The 24,788-nt window shown below is 36.3% G+C and overlaps 2 protein-coding genes across 2 annotated transcripts in view; both read left to right on the top strand.

Annotated features, from left to right (window-relative positions):
• Positions 1-5,458, top strand: part of APOOL (apolipoprotein O like) — an 11,120-nt gene extending 5,662 nt beyond the window's left edge. Inside the window, exons 6-9 of the mRNA XM_010715420.3 lie at positions 254-345; positions 1,867-1,953; positions 3,573-3,729; positions 4,044-5,458. Coding sequence (XP_010713722.1) covers positions 254-345; positions 1,867-1,953; positions 3,573-3,729; positions 4,044-4,141 — 434 coding nt within the window. The 3' untranslated portion in view covers positions 4,142-5,458. The remainder of the gene's footprint in view (positions 1-253; positions 346-1,866; positions 1,954-3,572; positions 3,730-4,043) is intronic.
• A 6,770-nt stretch (positions 5,459-12,228) lies between these two features.
• LOC104912175 lies at positions 12,229-22,934 on the top strand. The gene is made up of 7 exons (XM_010715252.3): positions 12,229-12,387; positions 14,066-14,171; positions 14,420-14,593; positions 15,251-15,350; positions 17,656-17,744; positions 19,395-19,524; positions 19,970-22,934. Exons 1-7 carry the CDS (start codon positions 12,309-12,311, stop codon positions 19,976-19,978), a joined length of 687 nt encoding a protein of 228 aa, XP_010713554.1. The 5' UTR covers positions 12,229-12,308; the 3' UTR covers positions 19,979-22,934.
• The last annotated feature ends 1,854 nt before the right edge of the window (positions 22,935-24,788 follow it).

Below are 24,788 nucleotides of genomic sequence, written 5' to 3'. Positions count from 1 at the left end.
TAACAATATTGGCAAATCTGCTTTGGGATTCTTTCTTGTTTGGGAAACCCAACTTGGAGAATAAGTGTCTCTCTTACTAACCTGGCCATTTACTGAACTGTAATAACATTCTGTACTTTCTCCTTCAGCCATGGTGGGTATAAACTGGATGCAAACAATTGTTAGAGATTAAATGATTGTGTTTAATTAATACAACCACTTAGACACTAATGTAACAGAAAGCTAATTATATGAAATATTTGGCTTTGTACAGATTCTAGATTTAAGAAAATTGCTTATCCCTTGGGACTTACTACTTTAGGAATTTCAGTTTGTTACCCAGCTCAGGCAGTAGTAATTGCTAAGGTAAGTTTACTTGTGTTTTAATATTGAATTAACAGTGAACTTAGTCACAGCATTCCAGTTTCATTTGATTTAAGCGTTGTGGGACTGGGAGTTGGAATTCAAATGCATCTTCATTAAAAAAGTGTGTCACAGCTGTTAATTGCATAACTATCAGAAGTGACTGACTTAAAAAATGCAGTTGTGTGGCTTCTCAATTTTAGTCCTCGTTTCTCAAGTGAATGAACGTGTTTTTGTCTCACTGAAATAAAATTAAATAAAAATAAATACAAAGTTACTGAATTTGGCAGATATGCAATTTGAGATACAACTGCACCTTTTATAAGATTCCTTGCTTTCAAATTACTGTCATCTTGCAGTTGCCTACCTGATTAATGTCTTCGTAGTTTACATAGAAAAGCAGCACCATACTTCAGATTTTGCATGCAAGAATTGTTTGCTTACAGTACTTTTCTATACAAAGACTGAAAACATCACTGCATCTCTTCCTGTTCTATAGTTTCCATAGAGCTCCTTTGGTTCCTTAACAGTCTTTGTTTTATAGCTTAAAAACTGTTCTTCCATATGAAATGAATGAGGTAGGAAAATGTAGTTCTGGTAATTGCATTTTGGTCTTGTAATTAATCTGAATCTCTGATTTTTTTTTTTTTTCCATTGTGATGAATCAATTGTTGTATCTACTTATTTTAATGAGATGTTTGCTCTTAGATGCTTCTGGAGTATTTAGGAAGACACAGTAAAGACTTAATTCTGTAGTTAAAATCTTTCAGCTATTTATGACTAAGCTGAACAGGAGTATTTGTTTTCATATATACAAGTTGTTGAGGATTACAGTTTCTCAGGAGGCTGTGGGGAACTTCCTTGGCTCATTAGAGTAGGACTTAAATATCAGGGTTGGAAGAAACAGAAATGAATAGAAATTCTGCAGTGGAGTCTAAATCCTTGTTTCCTGTTTACTTGTGTCATCTTCTGCAGCTTTTCTGTAGTTGTAGCTATGAAATATTCTGTGTCTACAGAGCACTTGTAAAGTTTCTCCATAGTTGCTGCAGTGTTATAAAATTGCTTTTCTAAAATCTGAAAGGATTCAGACCTGTAAAGCAGAACTCTGCTCACTTACATGGACTGCGTCATCTTTTGGTGCTTTTTTTTTTCTTTTCTTTTTTTTGTATTACTGTCTTTGATCATTTGCAGAATAGTGAGGCAGGCTTGGATTCTTTCATATTTGTTGTTCTGGTCAATTGTGCTAACGTTTACAAAACCGTTCTTTGAGTATGTTTTGATTTTGTTTTGGATAGATGGGTATGTATAGCATATGAAAGCTACCTGTGGATTTGTAAACATTATTTAGGACCTGCTTGATGAAAAACAAATCTATATTCGATTTTGAGAAGCAGATGGCTAAAGTATGTCCTATTCTGGATGGTGTTGAGCATGTTCTCGTGAATTGTGTTGCATTTGAATGGTCTGTGTATCTGTTGTTGTTTTTTTAAAGCTGTTTTAAAATTGCGTTGTTTTTTTTAATAGGTAACAGGGAAAAAGGTAATTTCTGCAAGCCATCAAGCCTACGAGGCTGTACGATCTCTATGGGCAAAGAAGGAAGATGCCTCCAAGGTAGGCTTTCTGAAGTAGTGACTGCAGCTTGTAAATTCAAAGGGTGAAGAGAGTAAGTGAGGAAGTCAGGTACCATCCTGCTGATACTATTTAAGATTACTAGCTGTATTAAGGGAAGTACAGAAACTCTCTGATATTTTTGTAATTTAAATGTTTAATGTATTATTTATTACACCTTTCAGAGCACTAGAAATTCAGATCCTCTGTGTGCTCCCACAGTGTGTGCAAGATGCAAAAAAGAAGACTGAGCTTCTCTTAAAGCTCATTTTTGAGCTTAGCAATAGAAAATCACTGTAGGTGTAACTAACTTGTGTTTAAACAGATGAATGAAGGAAATTCCATAGCCATTTCAGGTAGTCTGTTTACATTACCCCGTGATTTAAATAGTGTTTATCTCAAATTAAGCTGATTTTTATTTTTTTCTTTCAAGTCCTGTCCTTATTGCAGCCATAGTGGAAAAAATGATCATTAACCTCCTTATATTGACCTTCTATGTTTGAGAAGTTTATCCTGTTTCTTGATGTTACCTTTTCCATAGAATAGCTTTTTTTAGAAAACAAATTTTGTGACTCCTGTGTAATTTTTGTTTTCCTCAGTGCATTCTCTAGCTTTTCCTTTCATTTCTGTTTTGTTTTTAATTAAATCAAAACAGCACACCATAGTACACAACCTAGGGCCCTGGCAGCACTAAGCTGAGAGGAATATTTACCTCTTGTAAACTATATATGGAATTCAGGTTAGTACATTCCAGAATTAGACTTCCCTTTTTCTGCAACTTGAAAAGTTTTTTCTGTCAGTGAAACACTTAAGACGCTTTGAAACAAGTAGTATTTGCCTAAGTAAATTTTCAGTTCTGCACAGTATTATTTTTGTTGGTTTTGAAGAAAATGAAAATTTCTCAGTCATCTTAATGTTTAAGAGTATTTTGCTTCAGATTTATGATGTTACTCTGTGCACTTCTCCCTTTTAATTTCCTTGGTGGAGTCAAATGGAATTCTGAGTTTTGAAATTGATGTTTGGGTAAATGTCATTAAGCTGACTGAGATACAAGAATTGATGTGGTAAAGGCAGTTCCTGTTAGCTTAATTTTTTTCCACTTGGTGAAGTCTGTAACCAAAACAGCGTATTCCTTTCCATTACTAGGGAGACATCATGATTTATCTTTCTCTCTTCTGTTAGCTAAGAATACAATAGAATCGTTAAGGTTGGAAAAGACATCTAAGATCATCTAGTCTAACAGTAGTAAGTAGCCTAGTATTAAGTGTTTTGTAAGATCTACGTATTTTTTTCTATCTTTTGTCTTTGTAAAGGCTGTAGAGGGCGATGACTTCTTTGTGAAGAAGTTGGAGGGTCTCAGGTTAAAATGGAGCATCAGATTTGAATACATGCTCATGAAAAAGTGAACTTGCTTAAATGCGAGCTGTGAGTTAGAGTATCATAGCTGTGGGGTTTTTTATTGGAGTTTATCTCTTTTATAGGTGCATCCAGTGCATGCAGTCAACTGACGTTACCAACTGAATGTCATTGCATGATGTCATTACATTATGTCATACCTGAGAGTAATTTTATAAAATACAAGCTTTGAAATAACCTTATTTTGCATTAATATTTGTTCACAGCTGCAGCAAGAGTCAAAATCAGTTACAAAAGAAGATAAGAAAAATAAAGAAATATCTAAGATACATCTTGAATCTGCTATTGAATCACAATCGTCTAACAGAACAGAATCTTCTCCTATAGAGTCTTGGAGTACTAAAGATCCACTACCTTCGTCAGGTGAATGAAAAAATCCAGATGTAATGTCAGGTCCAATATACAAATTTAATGCATATTCTGAATTACTTGGATAGAATTTGTACTTATTCTTGCTTTTAAATAGAACAGACTGTCATAGCATGTTATTCTGTATTCTGAATATACTGAAGACAGTATTGTTTAACGACTACAGGAGTATTTTAATTTTCTCACTGTGCACCCTGTCACAGTTTCAAAATTATTATATATCTTTGATTTTCCATCAGTAATGTTTTCTTTCCATGTGGTGTGGATTATATTATTTCTCCAATAATTTTCTCTAATACTTCTTACAGGAACAGTGAAGACGACAAAGTTTAAACCTGACCCAAAACTTATGGACCATGGTCAGTCCAGCCCAGAAGATGTGGATATGTACAGTACAAGAAGCTAAGACGTCTGATTACAAATCTTTGCAAAGTATTACAGATAAGGGGGAGGGAAGAAGGGAAGGAATAAGCCTTGTGATTCGTACTGTGTGAGGTGTAACTTAATCAGGTATTTTCTTATATTCCAAACTGTATTACTGATTTATACGATGCTGTTCAATGAATATTTGTTTCTCACTACTTACGAACAGTGAGAATTCACTCATATTCAGTGTCATGCTGTGACACTGAGAAAATGGGATCTGTGTGTGTGTCTTCTCACAATGAAGTTCCTCTGTGCCAAACTTGTTACTAAATGTCATTTCACTAAAGGTATTTGAAAAGGTGAACATCTATATTTCAGCTCAAATGTTCTCTGATAGAAAAAGAGGAATGTCATGGATAGGGTTAGAGAGGCTTCTTTGTTTTTCACTTGAAGCTCTAGGACAAAGAGCAACTCTTACTGGTCTGAGTGCCCTTAATTGATTATTTTATCATATGAGTAGCATTATCCCTAATGCTTACATAAACAAATCACTTTTTCATTGCAGAGTCATTTGTTGTTGTTTGCCTCTTTCACAGATGTGAATGGAAACTGAACTTCTTGTGCATTCTTGTTTTGTATTTAAATGTCACTTATGCTGGGAAACAACTGATCTTTAAAATATCCATGATAGACTATGCATTGGTTTTAACATACTTCTGGTAACTTGAACTGTATGCAAATTGCTGAATCCATGAAGCTGATACTGTTTGATTTATATAGAATGAATAAGCAATGTTTAGAAAAGAGCTTGAAGGTTTAAAGTAAGAAATGCATAGATGGTTGAAAGTGCTGATAAATATCTAAAAATGCCAAAGTAATGAACAGAACAAAAAGTGAGAATACTGCTACGCAAACAGATAGTTTGATTTGATGTCTTAGAGCTGAAAAGAAACACTTTCACATGAATGTTTTTTCAGCAGTGGGATATGAAAGGATATTTGCCACTGTTCTACATAAGAATAGATTCCACTACCTGATTCCTTCTTATGAAGCTCCCACTTCAAAGTCAGATGACCTTAATACAGGCAATCTGTACTCCTAGTGTCACTGTAGGGCTAACAGAACTAATAAGGAGATACTGCACAATGGTGCATGCTCAAAGCATAAATGCTTAATGAACAAATACACCAAGTAAGGCTTTTGTTGGTTCAGAAACAGATGTATTGATATTCTGCAATCCAGATTTCAGGTGAAGATTTCAGCCTGAATGGAGTCCAATACAAAGTAAAGTCAGTAAATAAATGAGGTTTAAAGAAAAATAATTCTATTAATTAAACTTGCTTGGGATGAATTAGAATTTCATGTATTTTGTTTCTTTAATCACATAATAAGGCCCATGAAACTGAGCGAATTCAGAGGATATTAAGTCAGTCTTCACAGAGCTCCTGGGCACAATGCCTAACTGTGTTCTGCTACAGAGAGAACAGTAGAAAAGTTAGATGGTTCCTATGCCATTTTCAGGGAAATGTGAAGATGTAAAGCAGGAAGTGAAAGTAATTAAAGGAAGATCATTTTCAAGTGCTAGATGGGATGGTGGGAATTATCTGCCTCCATATCTGGTCTGTTAGTCAGCTTCTGGATTAAAAAATGAAGGCAAAACCGTTTGGTCTGCACCTGGATTCTATTTAAATTCTAACTTAGTGTAAGACACTTAGGTCCTTTGAGTGAAGCACTGCTACAAGTCAACAAGGAAGGTAAGATGATACAGGTTTGCATGGTTTACTGTGGTGACATTTTTCAGGACAAAGTGTAAAGAAACTAAGTATTAATCTCCTGGGAACGGGGTAGGAAGATTCATTAGGGAGATGCCAAGGAACGAGCACGCGTGCCCTTTCCAGGCAAGAGCAGGCCTTAAAAGTCTGTCATCTACCAGAATGCAAAAAGCTGCTCCAGTCCTTTGAATAATTTCAGGACGTTAATACTCCTTGTGCGTATAATCAATGGATATACAGATGGTATGGTATATCCAGGAGCTTGGCTAACGTAATTGTTATATTGGAGTAAGGGAAGAAAGTCACTCACCCTATCCTGGGCTCACAAGATGGACTCCAGTGGAGCAGATCTCCAGAGAAATACTTCCCCACTGGCAGTCAGCTCTTCAATGGGTCTAGGAGAGGTGCAGCCAGGCTCCACCCCTTCCTGCAGCACAGGTGATTTGCCTTCACCTGTGCTCCCTTGGCTGACTCATTGCTTGCCTCAGGTGATCAATCAGAGGTTCAGGCTGTGATTCAGCAGCCCCATACATTGTGATAGAGACAAGTCTGGAAAAGGCTTGCTGGAGTTCTTAATGATTAAGCTGAGCAGTCTTAGATCTTTTGTTCAAATGGTTTGTGTTATAAGCCCTGACTTCAGAAGAAATTAATGTTGTAAAAGGACACGATGCACAAAGCTGTACCTGTGCTGTATTACAGTCTAATTACTCCTCAGGACAAAATTGTGATAGAACTGTGCTTCATAGTTTAATTGTTGTTCTGAAGCCTTGATGCATTTCCTGGGACATAACTTAAAATTATTGCTTTTACTCACTTTAATGAATAAACAGTGTGAGAATACAGTTCTGGAATTCTTAAGAGCTGTGTTACTTCATCTTGGTGGGAAGGAGGAGCTAGGCAGTATGTGAATGTGCGGAACATTTGTTCCACCTCAGGATTTGTTCTGCTACTGTCACTTTTTAGTTCAGTTTCTTTGTCACTTGGGATTTATCTGTTATTACACATTGTCCTCCGTGTGAGACAGGGATTTTGTTTGTTTTCTGTCAAGAGTTTTTGTTTAGTATCCCCACAGTCAAAGGCCTGTGACTAAAATCAGAGGCCTGGATTTCTGCACTGAGACAGATACAGCCTAAGGATCTCGAGGGAAAGAAAACAGGGCAAAAAATATATGAAAAGTTTTGCATCCTTGCTGGATGCACTTTCTGCTTTCAGGAGGACTACAGCCAGTCTCAAGAAGTGTTTCTGTATCCTGGAGAATAGATGTTAATGGCATAATAGTTCTTTACTCACATGACTTCTGATGCAGTCAGTCTTGTCCACCCATGCCGGACGCTGGAGAGGTTAAAAAAAAATAATTCAAAGAAATTTGGAATATATTTGCTAACAGGAAAGCAACGCACATCAGGTTACGAGTCTGGTTTTGTAAAAATGTTGAAATGGTGAATGAGTCTTCGTTACTCAGATTGCATTCTCAGAAGTGTTTCTTGTTCAGACCTAAAATGATTTTGTCTCTCTTCAGGTGAGGGATCTGAAGCTCCACATTTTATATGGCTTGTTCCAGATAAGTAGAAGGAATTTTAGACATGTCTCTTTATGACAAAGGACCTGTGCAATGGCTTTAAAAATGTAACTTCACGTGTACCTTATGACACACTTGTGAGTCTTATTTTTAAGTCTGTACACCTTACAGTCTTGGTAATGTGTTCAGATCCAGTATGCAAACCTGCTGAATAATGAGAAGTCAACACAGGCACACCTGGTAGCTTGTATTGCAAGACATGGTTTGATTAAATTTTAGTGAAAAGCTTTTACATATTTCGGAGGCATTCCATGGTCACATAAACTTACAGCTTAACCTAAAAGTCCAATTGACTTCATACAGTACCACAACAGAAGTAAGAAAGTAGGCTGTAATTTTTTATGTATGTTTTGTATTTTTGAAAAATCCAATGTCTTTTAAAGAACTGGATCACATGGCAATATTTTATAATATACACATTTTAAAATTACTGCATGTTTTTTATTTATAATTGATTGTATTGCTTATATAGAGATCTGGCATTTGTTGATGCTATCATTTTTATTTACCTGAAACAGATTGTGATGCTTTATTTTGTGATGATATTGTGAAACATCTGAAAATAAAGGGTGATAAGATGCTTTTCAACATTAACTCCCGTATATTTCCTCAACTATAGGGCCAATTGACAGCTCCTTTTCTTTAAAGTACATCTTAAAAGTTAATTGGTAAGCATGACTGGTCACATATGTTTCACTAACATCAGGGAGGAGAAAAAAGCCCTCTTGTGAAGTGCTGGAACTTCATTCGTGGTAGAAGTCATCAATACATATCCATACAGTGCCAACAGGCAATACATGTTAAAACTCAGTTTTCAGTTGTTTATATGTGTTGAATAATGCAGAGTGCTTCCATCTTCTTTTCTTGGATAATTTCAAGAATGCTGAAGCTCAGGACTGAGGAAAAAAAGGCTTTTACCTACAATGGAGGAATGGCACGTTCTATTTAAAGACTGGGACATAGAAAATATATTTACTTCTGTATGACTCCACAATAATCTTCCAGGTAAAGTAATTTCTCAACCCATATGTTAATAAATAATGTTATGTATGGTGTGAACTACAGTATTGGCTGCCTGAACAAAAAAATGTGTGAACAAGGAGTGTGCCCATTTTAAATGTGATATGTGTAGACATTGTAAAGATTGTTTTAATACGTCAATATAACTGCCTTGTAGTGACAATTGTGAGTATTCTTCAGAGTCATTAAAATACAAAAATATGTATTTTAAACAAAAAAAAAAAGTGGTATTACAGCGCCGACTCTTCTGAAAAGGAGCAGTAATATGCACTTTGTGCATATTGTGTATAATTTCTCTTTTAAATTGCAGGGTTTTGGTGAAGAAAAAGCTTAGGTAAGTTGCTTTTAGTAAGCTGTAGTCAAGAAAATAGTGTAATCATAACCATTTGAGAAGTATCATATTTATTATTTGTATAACTACAGTACTGATGAGTTCTTCCAATAGATCAAAGCAAGTGTACAAACCAGGCTGAAGTGCTAAGCAGAAGGAAATCTAAAAATTGGCAAATCCTGAAACAACTGAAAGAAATTCTAGGTGTTTCCCTTGCTGTGATCAGATCTAAAGTGAGGCTGTGTTTTTAACTGCTGCTAACTTTCATAAGCCTCATTTGTAGCGATTGTAATAACATATCCAAGAAGTTTTTAGCTTTCTGTGCCTCCTTTGGAATCTCTGCAATTCAATGGTAGTAGAGTGTGTTATCCAGAGCTGTCTTGAAGCTGGTCTGGAATTGAGATTACAGCAAAGAGCAGTTGACCTGCTTTGACCTGTAACGTAAAGCCAGTAACTTTCATGGAGTCACAGAGTTGTAGAAGTTGGAAGGGACCTCCAGAGACATTGAGTGTAGCAGCCCTGCTAAAGCAGGTTCCCTACAGCAGGTTGCACAGGTTGGTGTCCAGATAAGGATACTGCACAGCCTTGTAGAATTAGTCTAGATGTCATTAATATGTAGATTGTAGCTGTAAAATGCATAATTTGATTTTTCAATGTTCCAGAAACCTGGGCAGTGTGAGGAAAAAAAGTTAGTATACTGTGAAATGAAAAGCTTAAAGCAGTTTTGGTCTGTGTGGCAGAAACTTAATCCATTGTTTAGTGCTTAAGTAAGTAGGCACTAAAAAGAAAAACCTACTGATGGCCTCTCTGACCCTTCTGTGGAGACTTGTCCAAATCTTTTGCATTCAGTAGAATCCCACTGTGCAATAGACAGCCAGTGGTCTGTTTTTTTTGTAGTACACATCAATAGAACAACTCATCTAAGTAAAGTCTGCTAATTAAAGCTTTCCTGAATCTTTTGTTTTAATCAAATTTAAAAGCCATAGATAGAAATGTTTTTTTTATCCCACAACATGAACTATCTGTGTTTAATGCTTAGTATTCAGTAGTTGTGAACTGGAGCCAGAGGGAAAACGCCATGTCATTTAGAACAACAAAGTATGTATACAAACAGGTACTTCTGCTTCTTTGTTACATCTGAAGAAAGATTACATGTTGTCTTACAGGCTATATGTTATTTTCTCTTTTCTTGGATGAGGAAGGCTGAATGTTGTGAAATATTGTTCTTCTGGCAGAGCTGAAGGTCTGACTTTCAGTCAAAGCTGTATTGTTAGAAGGATGTACAATATACCAGGCATTGATTTTTACAGATAATTATTCATCCTTTAAAAAATAAAGGTTAATTTTTACCTTTCATTGGTAATTTAACTATGCTCTGTGTGTCTTTGTGAGCAGCAGTTCCTGATTGGAAAAAAAATAAATAAATCTGTGCAGTGTTTTATGAAGAAATTTTAAGAGCATCATCCTTAAAACTAATGTTTGAACTTAAGCTACAAACTAGCTAATCTTTCACAAACTTTGTGTGCATCTCCATTTATTGTTGTGTGTTCTTCAGGATGGCAAGGCATTCACTCAGAGACTGCTGCAGATTGCGGGTATTACTGTGTAGTGAATTATTTTCAGGGAACATTTAACATTAAGGAAGAACAAAATTGTCCTGTGCTGTTTTGACCTACTGTGGAAGCTGCATGAGTATTGTTGTGTAAACTGAGTACAGTGTGACCAAAGTGATCCTTTGCATTAACGTTATATTAAGGTACTGGACAGACTGTCTAATTTTGAAATTGAACTACTCAGAAACATATTTTTAAGTTGTGCTTTTGAGGAGAAATGCCCTTCTAAATACTCTACAGTTGGTCAGCAGGGAAGATTCTAGTAAGTCTCTAAAAAGTGGTTAAGGGAAGGCAATATAATGGGAAAAGGTGTCATGTTCCTGTCTAAGTTGTTGCTGATGAGGTAGAATTTTAGAACAGTCCTGAATTGTTGCTGGGCAAATTTGGAAGCAGCTTGTGGTGCATGTGTCAAAGCCAGGCTTGAAAGAAAACAGTCCCAGAAGAGAATCAGAAACATGAGACTGAAGAGGTCCTGAGAAAACCAACAGTAAACATTCATGTAAAATAAATAAGTTTTTCTGACATACTAACTTCACTAAGGTCATAACAAAATACTAGCAGAAATTCCTATCAAAGAACACCTTAGAATAGTTTGTGCAGTAGAGTGGCAGAGGAACAAACAGCATCAACATTCATTGAGGTGAAATTCATAATCGTAACCCCAGTTTCTGATTCAGGAGAGTAGTAGTTACTTCTAGAAACTGAGATATTTATTTATCCTAGAAATGAACAAATGTTCTGACTTGGTTCTTGCCAGAACATACACAGGACTGCTTGACACAACCTCTGCCCAGCTGTGACTTAGGCTTTAACTTTTCAAAAAGACCAATAACACGCAGTCACTGAAGCAGGTTTATGGATATTGTCTACTTGTTTTTTTAATAATCTATGGAAAGAAGTCCATGCTATGAAGTTTTTTGTTCCAAATGTAGTGAATTGAACTGTTGTGCTTTGGGACTCAAACCTGGTGCAGTTATTCATGGAGAACAGGCATGATTTTGCCTTTACATTTTACCAGACAAGAATATCAAAATAAATCTGCAAGTTGGACTGAAATAAAACTGTAATTCCACATCTGCAAAAAGAAGAGATGCAAAGGCATTTGAAAATGCAAAAGGCCTTGTTTAGTAAGCTCAGAAATGTTTATTTCCTTTTAGAATCCGACTGGAAAATTCATAATTATTGTGGCGATAATGAGGAAGTACATGTATGCTATTTCATGCCCAACTATGGGAAAAGTTTCGGAAAAATCATAGAAATTATTTCATTAGAAATCATGAAAAAATCAAAAAGATTGCAACCATGTGTTGTAATTAAGCTGGTTGTGGATTGAAGAAAGTGGTGTTAGTAATATAATATGAGCTGCAGCAGTGTCTAGCAATCAGAGAAGCCATAATTGCAGCCAGATTTCATTTGTTTTGAAAGCACAAACATCTTAAGACCAATATCAAATACAAATAACCAACTTCCAGTATTCAGGTTGCTGTCTTTTAATGTGTTTTAAAACACTGTATATTCCAGGAACTCTATATTAAAATACATTCAGAGTTGCTATCTTTAAAAGGTAAGTTACACCTAAAAGGAGAACAGATAAACACTTGTGACAGATACCTTGGCATGTTGGAAGTCATGCTGTTAAAGGAATTCTTTGTATTCAGAAATTGAAAGGGTAATGAACGTTTTATGGAACTACTTGCTTACCGTAAAATGAATTGCAGTGGAACGCTTACCAGGAAGTTGTATCTGATGCAAGTTAATTAGTAATTTTTTTTATAGAGAATGATGCTATAAAGCAAGCTCAAAATCCATGATCTTTGACTTGCTGTGGTCAACAGCAGTAACAGAAACTTCATTCTGCTGCTAGCATCATCTGAGAGAAGCTGTCTATTACCATGTTTGGCTTCAGGATGTCCATTCTTAAAGTCTTGTTTTTCATTCTATTGGTGGCTGGTGATTCTCTGAGTCAAGAACGTAAGAAATGCATTTTTGCTTTATAGTTTGCTAGAAGAGTAATGTTGCTATTGAATACTTGGCTAACCTTTAGAGGCACTCCTGAAGTATTGCAAGCCCAGTGGCGTTGCTTCTTAACTGTTCTCTTAACTGTTTGGGTAGACGGAGTTTTTAATTATGGAAAAACAATGAAGTATTAAGATGTTTGTGTGTTAACTGCTTGTGTGTGTTTGTTAGGAAGTGTTTCATAGATTTTGAGTTCTGTACTGCCAAGAGTTTTGGACTGTTTAAGCCAACCTGTCAGATGGGATATATTTTAATCAAGTAAGACAGTTTTCTTTTCAGTTGGAAGAAATACTCAGTATGTTGGTTTTAAGAAGTTGTACATCCTTTTTATAGAAAGTAAACTGAATTCTTTTGAGATTAACATGGAGAAAATGATGAGTAATTAAGAGTATGAAGCCAGAGTGCATTGAAAAGAATGTTTTAAATGAAGACCTAACTATAACAGAATCAGAAATACTTGCATATGTATATAGGATTGGTAGGATTGTTTTATGTTTTATATATAGGATTGGGAAGATTGTTCTATGGGAGGATTTCCTGTAAGTGTTTGTTCTTAAACCCTTTAGAAAGAAAAGATATTGTTATATTGCGAATGACTCAGCAATGAAACTGAATATTACGGTCTTAATTCAAACTTCAAAAGTTTATCTTATGGTGAAAAGTTACGCAAATAATATTCAGCTGTATTGGTTGTTGGGTTGGTTGTTTTTTTTTTCTGAATATAACAACGGTGCTTAGTCTTGCAAGTCTTTCAGTTCTAATTATCTTCCTCACATTTATCCAGTGGTTGATCATTTAGTAGTACGTTCCATGTGAAGATTTCAGGTGTGTGTCCCTCAATGCTTTACTGCAGGCAGGAATTATGTTAGACTTTGCAAGCTTTGTACCAGAACCTCTGGTTCAGCTTGCAGCTTGTTGGTGTGAATGATGAGGACAGCGTTCAGGCCAAATCCTGTGTAGGAAAGAAACAGATAGCAAAGAATTTGTAGGGTTGTAGGCCTGAAATGTGATAACTTCTGAGGTTTGACAGTGGTTTCCTGGTGAGGTAATTATTTCTGGACATCCATGTACTTCTGTAGTACTGTAAGCAGTTGACTTCTGGATCATAATTTACAACCCACAATGTATGTACAGTAAAAGAGTGGGAGGAGAAAGCCATATTAATGCAAAATAAATCCTTTATTATAGTAAAATGAGGAATAATAATCTAAAAGAAAACCATACAAAAAGGTTTTGCTTGAGTTTATAGTTTGAGAAGTTGAGTCCCAAATGGATTTCATGATTTCTAGTCTTTGCCAATGATCCAGAGACTATACACACTATAATTCATCTATAGTCATATTTAAATAATGTGATAAAAATTATAATCATATCAGCCATACACTTTGCTGTCTATCTGGAAGGTTGTTGTAAATTCAAAGTAAATTGAGCTGGTAAGCCTTAATTTCTCCAATCATTTCAAAAGTTTTAAGGGACAAGTCACTGGAAATTAAGATTTAGTATTTTTTGCAGAGTATATCATATGAAGCTTAAATCTCTAATGTAATTGGAAATACACATTGATAACAGTATGCTACCATATAAATGTCTTAAGTTGTTTTTCTTTATTATTGTTGTTGTTTTTAATTTACAGCCAACTGCACTGCAGTTGAGGACTTTGGTGACTGCAGTGGTAATAGTGACGGCTTCTGTCCTGCCAAAGTTCCTTGTCAATGTAAAAATGAAAAACCTTTTTGCAGGTGGGTTGTAGTGGTCTTTTTCATGTAAATGTGCTTGTGAAATATATTGTTAACATATTGTTAATATATTAATATATTGTTAATATATTGTTAATTTATTGTTAATAAAGAAGAAAATCTAGACCCAGCACTGTGCTGTGTGAAAGTGGATGTTGATCTTCATTCACAATCTGCATGAAATCACATTTGCTTTTTTTTTTGTATTACTTACATTTTAGCAACATTATTTTAAATGTTTTTATTTGCAGATGTGATTACTACAGAGAGGGCTGGATGGAGTATTGGTATATGGGCCCTAAATGTAACCAGCTTTGGAACACACTGGATTTAATACTAGTATCTGTTCTTCCTGCAGTAGCCCTGGTTTTCTTAGTTGTTGCAATATTTCAGTGTGTCTACTGCTGTAAAGGTAAAAAAGCCAGGTAAGTTACTCTGGATACTGTTAAAAATGTTTTTATAATCAAAACTAAAATAAAGCAAAAGTAGTCTGGTATTCTGATTAATTTGCAACCTCTTGATACTTAAATCAACAAGTTTACCATATAACATCCTTTACCAAAGTATTCCTTGCACAGTTTAATCCTAAATCAAACACCTTAAGTTATTCATCTTTTACCACACTATTCACAACTTCATTCGAAGTCGTTGTTTCTCTTCTTTACACAAGCTTTAAATACTAAGATGTGCATTTACTACTTCTAACTCAAGACTACCAAATCTTTCTTGCTGATATATTTGCTGTGAAGGATTGGTTTGCTTTTCTCATGTTTGAAAACTAAACAAGAAATCAGACAGCTAAATACTGACAAGTGTTGCAGATTAAACATTAACCATTGGTAATTTGAGCTTTTCTTTGCTTTCAACACTTTGTTTACACTTTCCTTGTGTCCTGTTAGCATGTATTCCTGGTGTGTCCTGTGTTATTGAAGAACTGCAGTGTTACATAGCTTGCAAGTATCATTGCCCCAGTAAATCTCAGTTGATGGTACAGTTTGTGAACAAATCTGCAGCCCAAAAAGATTCACTATGACACACAAAACTTGCTGATGCTCTAAATTCATGTTCTTCCTCCCCACCAGGAAGCAAACAAATTCTCCATACCAAGAAGTACACCACAACCCTACATTTAGTCACGAACTGTCTGGTAACCTGGGACATGCTTCTCAGCAGTCACCAAGGGTAAGAGATGTTGTGCTGTGCATCACGTGTTCCTCTTTCTAGTGGAAATTGAACATGACCTTGTGGTTCAACAGAGTGGTGTATGAATAGCATAAAGCTGTCCTCTTGTAAAACTAAAGATAACCTCAGTTTAAGATCTTAGTTTTATTTGTCTAGCATTTGATTTCCAAGGTCTCATCTAAATGCATGAACCTCTTCATCAAGCAGGAAATTAGCTTGCAGAGGAGAAAACAAAGAACTGGGTATTATTTTGAAACTATATCCAAATAAATAGAATATCAGTGTTAAAAAGAGAGAAAACTTGAATATGAGCTCAAGCACATGTTCTGGCCTCTTTCCTTTTTTTATCAGTGTTCTCTTCTAGCTGCCAGGTGAACTAGTTTCAGCCTGATCAGCTCATAAACTCAATCATTGCATGCTATTACTGGTAATAGTGCCAGTGCAAGAAAAAGGGCAGTAGTGCGCAGCCAGAGAGGAAGAAATTGTTACTGTCAGATTTGAACCCATTAAAACTGCTTGATGAGCTGCACCTACAGTTTCATTTGTGTACTAGCTACATTTCACCAGAGGAAAAACTGGCTGAACGTGTAGTACATCTGGGATTTCAGAGCCATCAATATTGATTTCTGTATGAGAAGAGACAATGTAGGAAATAACAGTTCTCTGTTTTTAATGCAAGAACTAAGCAGTGTCAAATGAAACGAGGCAGAAGTTTTAAGCAAAAAATAGTGCTTTTTCAAAAATTAAATAGTCCAGCAACGTTCTTTGAATGTGGATCCACGAAGGGCCAGGTGTTGCCTTCTGGACTAGGCTAACTGCTGTGTCAGGTTTCTCCATTACGCAAGGTGTACTTTATACCAGAGGTTCTCACTTGAACTGGTGGTTAGCACAAGAGAAGGTGGATAAATACTTTTCAAAATCAGAACAGGAAATGTGAAATAAAAGAAAGATGAACAGGAGTATATTTTTGTGTCTTTGTATTCACTTTCTCATTCTGTATTTGAAGTTATTATTTTATTTAAAGAGTGTATACTGTCTGAGGACACTTTATAAGCTATAGAGAAAAGAAAGAAGGGAATGTAGTCAGATGTATTATTTCCTGTTAAATATGTTTGTGAACTATTAGTATCTTGGAAATTGAGTATATTAATGGGAAAAAAAATGGTATGAGACGCCTTCACCAGCAGATGGTGCTGTTTAATTTGTAAATAATTCTGAATATCATGTAAATAATGCTATAATTTTCAAGGCATGAATTAGACCAAATTTTGCACGTCTAGTTGAGGAAAGAAATCTTATTGTAAAATGATCTACTCTGGATGATGGTTGTAGTATGTCCTACTTCCTCGTTATCCAGACAGTACATTGAAGCCCAGAGACAAATGATTCTGCCTGCCTCATCTCCTTGTTAGATGTGATGGTCATGAGTATGTGAGCTGCCAACGTGGCAGCCTTGTGCACATATTATTCTGTAAACTGGGGAACCTTAACCAAAACTGCCTGAGGGAGGCGAGAGAGGAAACTGTGATCTGAATCTGTGTCTTAGTTTCAACTGGGACAGGGTTGTTTTCTGCAGAGAGTCTGGTATGATAGCTCCAGCTATTGCTCTTGCAAGTGATCTTCCCTGAATACTGCTTCTCTCCTGCTGGTGCTGTATTTTGAAAATTGCCTCAGGTCATTAGATTTTTTTGGGTTTTTTTTGTTTGTTTTGTTTTTTGTTTAAACAAAGATACCTTTAGCAAACGAATATAATGTATTAGTTTTATGAGTATAGAACAGACTTTTTGTTTCTTCATGATGTTTTCATTCGTCCTCTAGAAATATGTCTGGGAAGACAGAAGCCAGTTTAAGCAGCAGTATTCATTGGTCCTTCATTATCAATCACTGTATTTAGTTTAATTTTAGACTTGGTGTTGCATAAATCTGAGGCAAATCCACTGTTATTTATGGAGTGGCATCTTCTTGAAATGTTTAATCATAAGAGACTCAACAGAACTCACTGGACTCAATAAGACCCTTAATACCTAGTTTGCCTTAATTGTACAGACTTACCTGGGTACTTCTCTGTTACGCCCTAGGCGTACATTTTCCACGTTACTCAAATACTTAAAGGTCTTCCTTCTACTGAATCTTTTAGATAAATTGAATTTATATATGTTAAAACATGTCTGTACTGTTATATATTTTGTTACCAAGGAAGAAGTCATCCTATACATCTTTCCACCAAAGGCAACTGCGAATGCACCGTACCTAGTGAACTATTTCTGTAATTTGTTATTTTGCTGTGTGCAACCCTTATGTACAGGTCGCCTGGACTGGACAACTGCCGAAAGCTGTACTGAGAAGACAAGACTTTGATGATCTCCCAGGCCCAAGTCACTTAGATAATTCTAGGTATGCTGTTATTTTTCACAGAATCACAGAATTGTAGGGGTTGGAAGGGACCTCTAGAGATCATCGAGACCAACCCCCCTGCCAAAGCAGGTTCCCTACACCAGGTCGCACAGGTAGGCGTCCAGGCGAGACTTGAATATCTCCAGAGAAGGAGACTCCACAACCTCCCTGGGCAGCCTGTTCCAGTGCTCCGTCACCTCTCCGTGAAGAAGTTCTTACGCACATTCGTGCAAAACTTCCTATGCTGCAGCTTATGTCCGTTTCCCCTCGTCCTGTCTCCACGTACCACTGAAAAGAGACTGGCCTCACCGCTATGGCCGCCACACCTCAGATATTTATAAACCTGGATCAGGTCCCCTCTCAGTCTTCTTTTCTCAAGGCTAAACAGACCCAGTTCACTTAGCCTTTCTTCATAGGGGAGATGCTTCAGGCCCTTCACCATCTTTGTGGCCCTCCGCTGGACTCTTTCCAAGAGATCCCTGTCTTTTTTGTACTGGGGAGCCCAGAACTGGACACAGTACTCCAGATGAGGCCTTACCAGGGCAGAGTAGAGAGGGAGGATCACCTCCCTCGACCTGCTGGACACGCTCTTCTTAATGCACCCCAGAATGCCATTGGCCTTTTTGGCCACGAGGGCACACTGCTGGCTCATGGCCAACCTGTCGTCCACCAGGACGCCCAGGTCCCAATCTTCCATTTTTTCTTCTTTTTTTTTTTATCATTTTCACTTGATCCTTAGGTTTGAAAACCAATCGTTTCTGTGTAGTTCTGCTAGTGACATGACAGAGATCCAGTAAATGCTGAAGCATTTGACTAAGTAACTTGCATAAGTTATTTTGTGGCTTGAATGTGATAGAAAAGGTTCTAAGTATGAGCTGGCAGACAGGACTAAATTTGTCAGCTTTCTCTGTATGACTTCAAAATACGTTATTATGTAATAATAACTCACATTGTATCGTAACTCACATTGATCAAATTTGTGTTTTTAAAGTGTGTCGATGTAGTCTGCTTTCCTAATATAATACTAAAATGAAAAAGTTGATGTGAATTTCTTTCTGCAGCTAAATTCTAGAGTACTGGTTTATCCAAAGGCTAAGATATGGTTTTACTCTAAAAATTTTAATTATTTTGTTGGAAACATTTTCCTTAGTTTTGCTTTCTTACTTTAATCTTCCTCACTAACACCTGCCCAGTGTTGCATATACTACCAGCAGTTTTTGCAGAGAACATGTTTCCCATGAGACAAATAAGTGATAGCATAACATTTTCCTCATAAGCAGCAGGGTCCTACCGTAGAAACAGTCTGGAGCTGTCTAATACTTTGGTCCATCAAGAAGCCCTTCTTTTTTTTTTTTTTTTAAATTATGAACATGGAAAATGTTGATGGTCAACTTATGATGTATTACTGTAAAAAAAAAAAAATAAATAATAAAAAAATCCCACATTAATGTCTTTAAATTCACTTTTGTAGGATGAGTGGTCTTTTGCAGTAAAAGGAATTTAAAAGATAGAGCAGTTTGTTGTCTTACTGCAATAGCATCGACATCATGTATGCAGTTAACAAGCTTTATTATTTTTATTTATTATTTAAACAAATACTCTAATTTACATCATACACTTTCTTTACAATGTCTTTTTTCTTTTGCATAGCCCCAGGTATGCTCAGCCACTGAGGAGACCAGACTATGTTTCCAGCCAGCAGCCCCAACAATTCGACAGCTTTGTCTATCCAGGCAACAATAGACCTTATGGAGGTTATGCAGAAGACAGGCAGTATTCGGTATGTATGAAAACCACACCTACACTTATAGACCAGGCAGTCTTGGTACTGAGAGCAATTTATCGTAACTCACATTGATCAAATTTGTGTTGCTGAATAAGGATATGAGTTAATAGAAGGCCTGAAAGTTCCTGTACAGGTATTTTCTTCAGGGATATTACATACCTGCCAATTCCAGTCTAAATTATGTAAACTATGCAGAACAGAAAGAGCAGTTTGCTTGGTAGGGACCTTCAAAGATCATGCCTGCTGAAATGTTTTTATATATTTCAAAACCTGCTTCAGTTTGTGTATACAAAATTTAATATGTTGTTTGCATAAAAATACTAATAAAATATACTAATAAAAGAAATACGTAAATGTAGATTAGATACCAAATATTTTAATGACAAGTACACTAGGAAGTGTATGTCATGCTAACGGTTGAATTCTAATCTCTTTGCAGAGATACTAATACCAGTGTTTCCTTGATCTGAAGTTTCTGCTGCATTATCAATGAATGAGAAATCCAAACGTTGAGAGATCAGTAAGGCCTTGTGTACCTGGATGCAGAGAAAATAGTAACTCGTAGAGAGCACTAGAAGTCATTCCAAAAAAAGTATAGAAGATAATTATAAAACAAAACATAATTACAAAACTATTACCCAATTTATTTACTGTATAATTTATGAAAGTTTATCTTTTTTTGGATACCTGATTTAACAGTTTATACATCTGTTTCTAGGAATTACTTAAATTGTTGCATATCTATCTGGACAGAGATTTCTGTGATTAACTATGTTGTGTGCCTGACAAGTACCTGTTAGAAAAAGCTGCTTTTTCTCAGAGGAAACTCATAGGAAAGAAGGTCTTCCCAAAAATTCAGTATGAGATCTGACAAATACACATGCTAATCATCATTCTTCCTTCATTGCTGTGGATTTAAACCTATATTAAAAAGAAAGGAGAAGTTGCATTTTTCCTTATTTCTCAGGAAGGCTTGTCAAAGACAGCTTCTGCCGAGTATAGTTTTTCCATTTGGCTTTCCCATTCCTTTGTGATTTTTTTTCTCTACTCTGTTTCGCTCACAAGCTAGTGAGCAATGGTTCCTAATATAATGTTTTTAATAAGACCATATATTTTTCTGACTGAAATCATGGAGATTCTTCAGGGCATTTTAGTGTGTAGAATCTATTGTTCCCTGATAGGCATTTGTTTTTCTTTTTTTTTTTTTTCCACCAGAAGAGCCATTAGTTAAGGAAGAAAAGCAACAGATTTCATACAATCTTGAACATTTATTAAAATTTGTATTCTTGCTTGTTCCAGTATCCCAAAGAATGAGGCAAAAGGGAAGGAAGGTTCTCTTGTCAGGTGTAGCCACCTACTCCACTGATACTAGCAGCATTGAACGAGTGTAACTGAGGCACTTAGGTTCTCGTTTTCTCAAGATGCATCAAATACTGAAAAACTGGCCAGTATAGCAATGTGAGCCCTGCAGTCCCTTGTTTCTTTTTCACTTTATCTTAGTCACTTTGTTGAACCTAACAGCTCAAATTTTTTTTCTTTAAAAATACAGTCTGTCTTTGTAACATCTCTTGTCAATAATGAAAATAAATGAAACTATGGAAAATTGACTGCCTTACCACTAACTAAGAAATAAAAGGTACTGAAAACCTGAATATTTTCCCTATTTTCCAAAATGGCTCAAGCACATTATTTTAACATTTATTCTAAGTGAGTATTTTCTTTAATGTTAGATGATGTGTGAAACAGTATGACAGAATAGAATCCTAAGGTTTTTAGAAACATGAAAATACTGACATTTCTTCCTTATAAATCAGAATTCCCTCCTTATAACCAGCTTCATGGCTTAGCTGCATTATGGCACTTTCTGTGCTCTCCACAACTGTCAGTTATTGGCTGAACTATCTTGGCTTTCCTGTGCAAGTACGCTGGTAGAGAAGCCAGAAATCTCTCCAGACCCCTTTCATTTTCCTTTCTTTTCCTCGAAAAAAATGTAGTTAATAGATTCGGCTCCCTAAAAATGGAACTATATCTCCAAAACTGGCAGTTTTTTCATAGCTCTGTAACTTAGCTTCTGTTGTGAGAGCTAAATCTCCAGCCAAAATTTGTTGTTGTTGTTTTTGCTTTGTTTTCTGGAAACTATCTAACGTGGGTAGGTTTCCCAATTTTACTACTGTAAGAAACCAGTAGGCATTTCAGTCTGGGCCTTAAAATTATTGAGGCAGATTTGCAAATTGTTAAATCACTGAATGATAGGGTAATTTTTCATGAATAGCTGAAAATACATTCACCAAAATTCATTGAAAAGAATCCAAAGAGTTTCTGAATGTGGACTGCTTGTAAACCTGCATTATAATGTCCTCTGAGGCTCTGCGCAGCCGAGAACAATGCCTTTACATGTCAGCATTAATAATTTTCTTGCTGATTAAAGCACAAATATAAAATATTCATACTTTTAACATCCACACAATCAGCTTGAAGAAGCATCTTGTCTCACCGGAGGATGAAGCATGGAACTATTACACTCCATTTACTTGCGTGACCGACTGTCCTTTCTATAGGCACGTTCAGTGAAAGTATCCTACTAATCATCCAGTTTGTATCAGGAATACGTGAAAATATTTGTCTGTCATCATCTGAATCATAACAGAAACTGGTATTTAGATCTTAGGCTATCAGTTTAAGCTATTAAGACCCAAGAAGGGTCAGGTACGAGCGTATCAAAATTCTGTCCATGAATTATTTTTTCCATCATTTTTAGCCTCCAGTAGTGCCATAATTAAAAAACCTCTGGATGTTACTGACCTCTGGCTCCACTCACCAATCTGTGGGTAACTGTAGAATTTGAGTGCTAGATTTCATATTCTACCTCTCCTTTGCAAAGGCATAGGAGAAAGAGATGAGGCAATCCTGTCAAATATACTTGGTGCCGGCAAGAGAAGAGCTATCTAGAGGTACGTGCTCATGCTGCTTAAATGAAAATGAATAAATTTTCACAGAGAACGAAGCTTTCCTGTTCAGACTTCTCTGCTCTTTGTTCTTCAGGCAGATGAAGAGTTGCAGGACATCAGCCAGAGGGATAGGCACTGCTCCTGTTTTACTTAACCATTCATGATCAAATCATCAGTGTTAACATCAGGCAGTGGTATGTAGAAAGAAAAAAAAGTGAAGAAAGTGCTTGAAATAATGTGGTGTCATTTAAAGTAATCATTACAATTGTAAATACCTTTTTGATTACATCATTATGCTTCGGATGTCTCCCTCTTACCTGGAGAGCCAAGAAGCTCCACAGTTCTTTGGAATGTTTGTGTTCTTAGCTGAAGGTTAAAGGGCAAGTCTGGTCTTCAGCTAGTTACGGTTATTACGATGTGCTACTTCCCTGTCAGGTATAAACATTTTTAATTGTTGTACAGAGTGGTGTTTTGGCTTTTGTACATTCTTTCTGATTCAGTGCTGTGACTTTTCATATTTAGATACCTGTGATCATTGGTATCTTAGGTTTGCTTTGGCGTGGTCGTGGTTTTCTTGCTGTTTTTTTCATTCTGTGCTTCTGCTCAGTACTTTATTTGTAATTGCGCACTCACTCTGCAGATAATGCATGTTGGTTCTGATTTTATATGTTATGTCACATTGTTGGCAGTAGCCTTGTTGTTGCTTGTTGCTGCTTTTTGCTTTGAGCTTTCCCTTGGTATTTCAGAAGAGGGAACCCAGTACAGATTGGATTTTGTTGAGGAAAAGGGATAATTGTCTCTGGTTTTTTGATTGTAAGATGCTAGTAAGATGCTCTCTCTCTCACTTTTCCAATTACACAGTTTTATGATTCTTTTTAGTTATTTTTCCACTCATTCATACATTTTGGACAACCCATTAGACTTTTAGGCAGCTGAATCCCACTGTCCATGAACAAAATTCAAAATTCATGTCAAATGTAACTGTAAAGGCAAAACTTTATAAAACAAAGATTCATTTCTTTGAGTTACCTACGTTCTTGTTACCTATTTAAAAAAAAAAAACCTCAACAGTTGATTATTATGTCCTTAATGGTGTTTGAAAGTTGACCAACTCCGTGCAAATATATGTTGAAAACAATTTGAGCACCCATTTAACAGGTTGGTTTCTAAATTAGAGGTGTTTGTATGCTACCGTACCCTTAGCTTTGAGCAGAATAAGCTTAGAAGAATTCACATGTACAACCCATTTGGGTCAGTCAGAGAACAGACCTGATAGGCTCCCCTAGACTTAAAAGTTTTTGTATGTTGTGTGCGCCATTTCTAGGTGTTGAACAATTTAGTAATGTGGGGACTAAGATATATTCATTCTAGCAAGATCCTACGGATACTGTAACACATTGTTTTGCTACATCTTGTGAAGTTAAGACAAAAAAAAAAACCACCAAAAAAACGAACTACCTAGATGGGAATTGAATCCACATTGCTTACTTTGAGGCAGAAGTCCACCATGTGGACAGGGTAAGTTTCCCAGTGGTTCTAAATTTAGTTAAACGTGTACATTTTAGCTACATACAGAATGTAGGTTTTAGAGACCTAAGATTAGAATTTTAATTCTTATTTTTTAATACTTCGTTAAGAGGTAGATTTTGTGGGCTTTGCATGTATTTTATTTATGTACATAGTGTTAATTATAAGTAGATTTCATCAGTTTAATGGTAAGCTGGTACATGCTTATGGCCCACACTTAGAGATGAGTATTAATTCTCTTGAAGAATTTTTTTGCTGTTCTTTGCTGGACTAGCCACTACTTTATAAAGTGTACTGCTTGGGTGGAGATTAGCATTCATGTGGATGTACTGAAAATAAGAAGTGATGCTGTTCACCATCACATTTGTGCTGGCTGTTTCTTCCAATTGACTAGCAGGCAAGGTTTTCTTATGTTAGTTGTATTCTTGAAACTGTAATATGGGCAAGAATGTATTTTAAATGCCTACGCCCATGGCTTTAATATTGCAGTGCTGTGTGATCCTGTAGCGAGGTCCTCGCTGAGGTACCTTATTGGTTGTGGATGAGGACAGTGGTTCTGCACCAGGTCACTGGGATTTCTGATGCCCGTTTGATGCTTCTTGTGTCCACCTGTGCTTTTGTATTCTCTCTGAAACGTACATGTGGAGCTGGAAGTAACAGCTGAGTTAGAAATTCGGCTGGCCTTCCCTTGTTTCAGGGGAGAACAAACACAGCTTGCTCCTCTGTCTGTCGGGGACAACAAATCCTACTTTTTCCCCCGAACTGCAGTGAGGCAGTACCGGG

This window comes from Meleagris gallopavo, chromosome 9 (assembly GCF_000146605.3).
Source record: "Meleagris gallopavo isolate NT-WF06-2002-E0010 breed Aviagen turkey brand Nicholas breeding stock chromosome 9, Turkey_5.1, whole genome shotgun sequence".
NCBI classification, from domain to species: domain Eukaryota; kingdom Metazoa; phylum Chordata; class Aves; order Galliformes; family Phasianidae; genus Meleagris; species Meleagris gallopavo.
Note: the sequence above shows the minus strand (reverse complement) of the source record. Positions and strands in the feature narration are given on the sequence as shown.

Excerpts from the sequence above, each read along its gene's own strand:
- LOC104912175 (XM_010715252.3), top strand. The coding sequence starts at position 12,309 with ATGTTTGGCTTCAGGATGTCCATTCTTAAAGTCTTGTTTTTCATTCTA. Across the intron at positions 12,388-14,065 it reads TGATTCTCTGAGTCAAGAAC|CCAACTGCACTGCAGTTGAG; the intron begins GTAAGAAATGCA and ends TTTAATTTACAG. Across the intron at positions 14,172-14,419 it reads AATGAAAAACCTTTTTGCAG|ATGTGATTACTACAGAGAGG; the intron begins GTGGGTTGTAGT and ends TTTTATTTGCAG.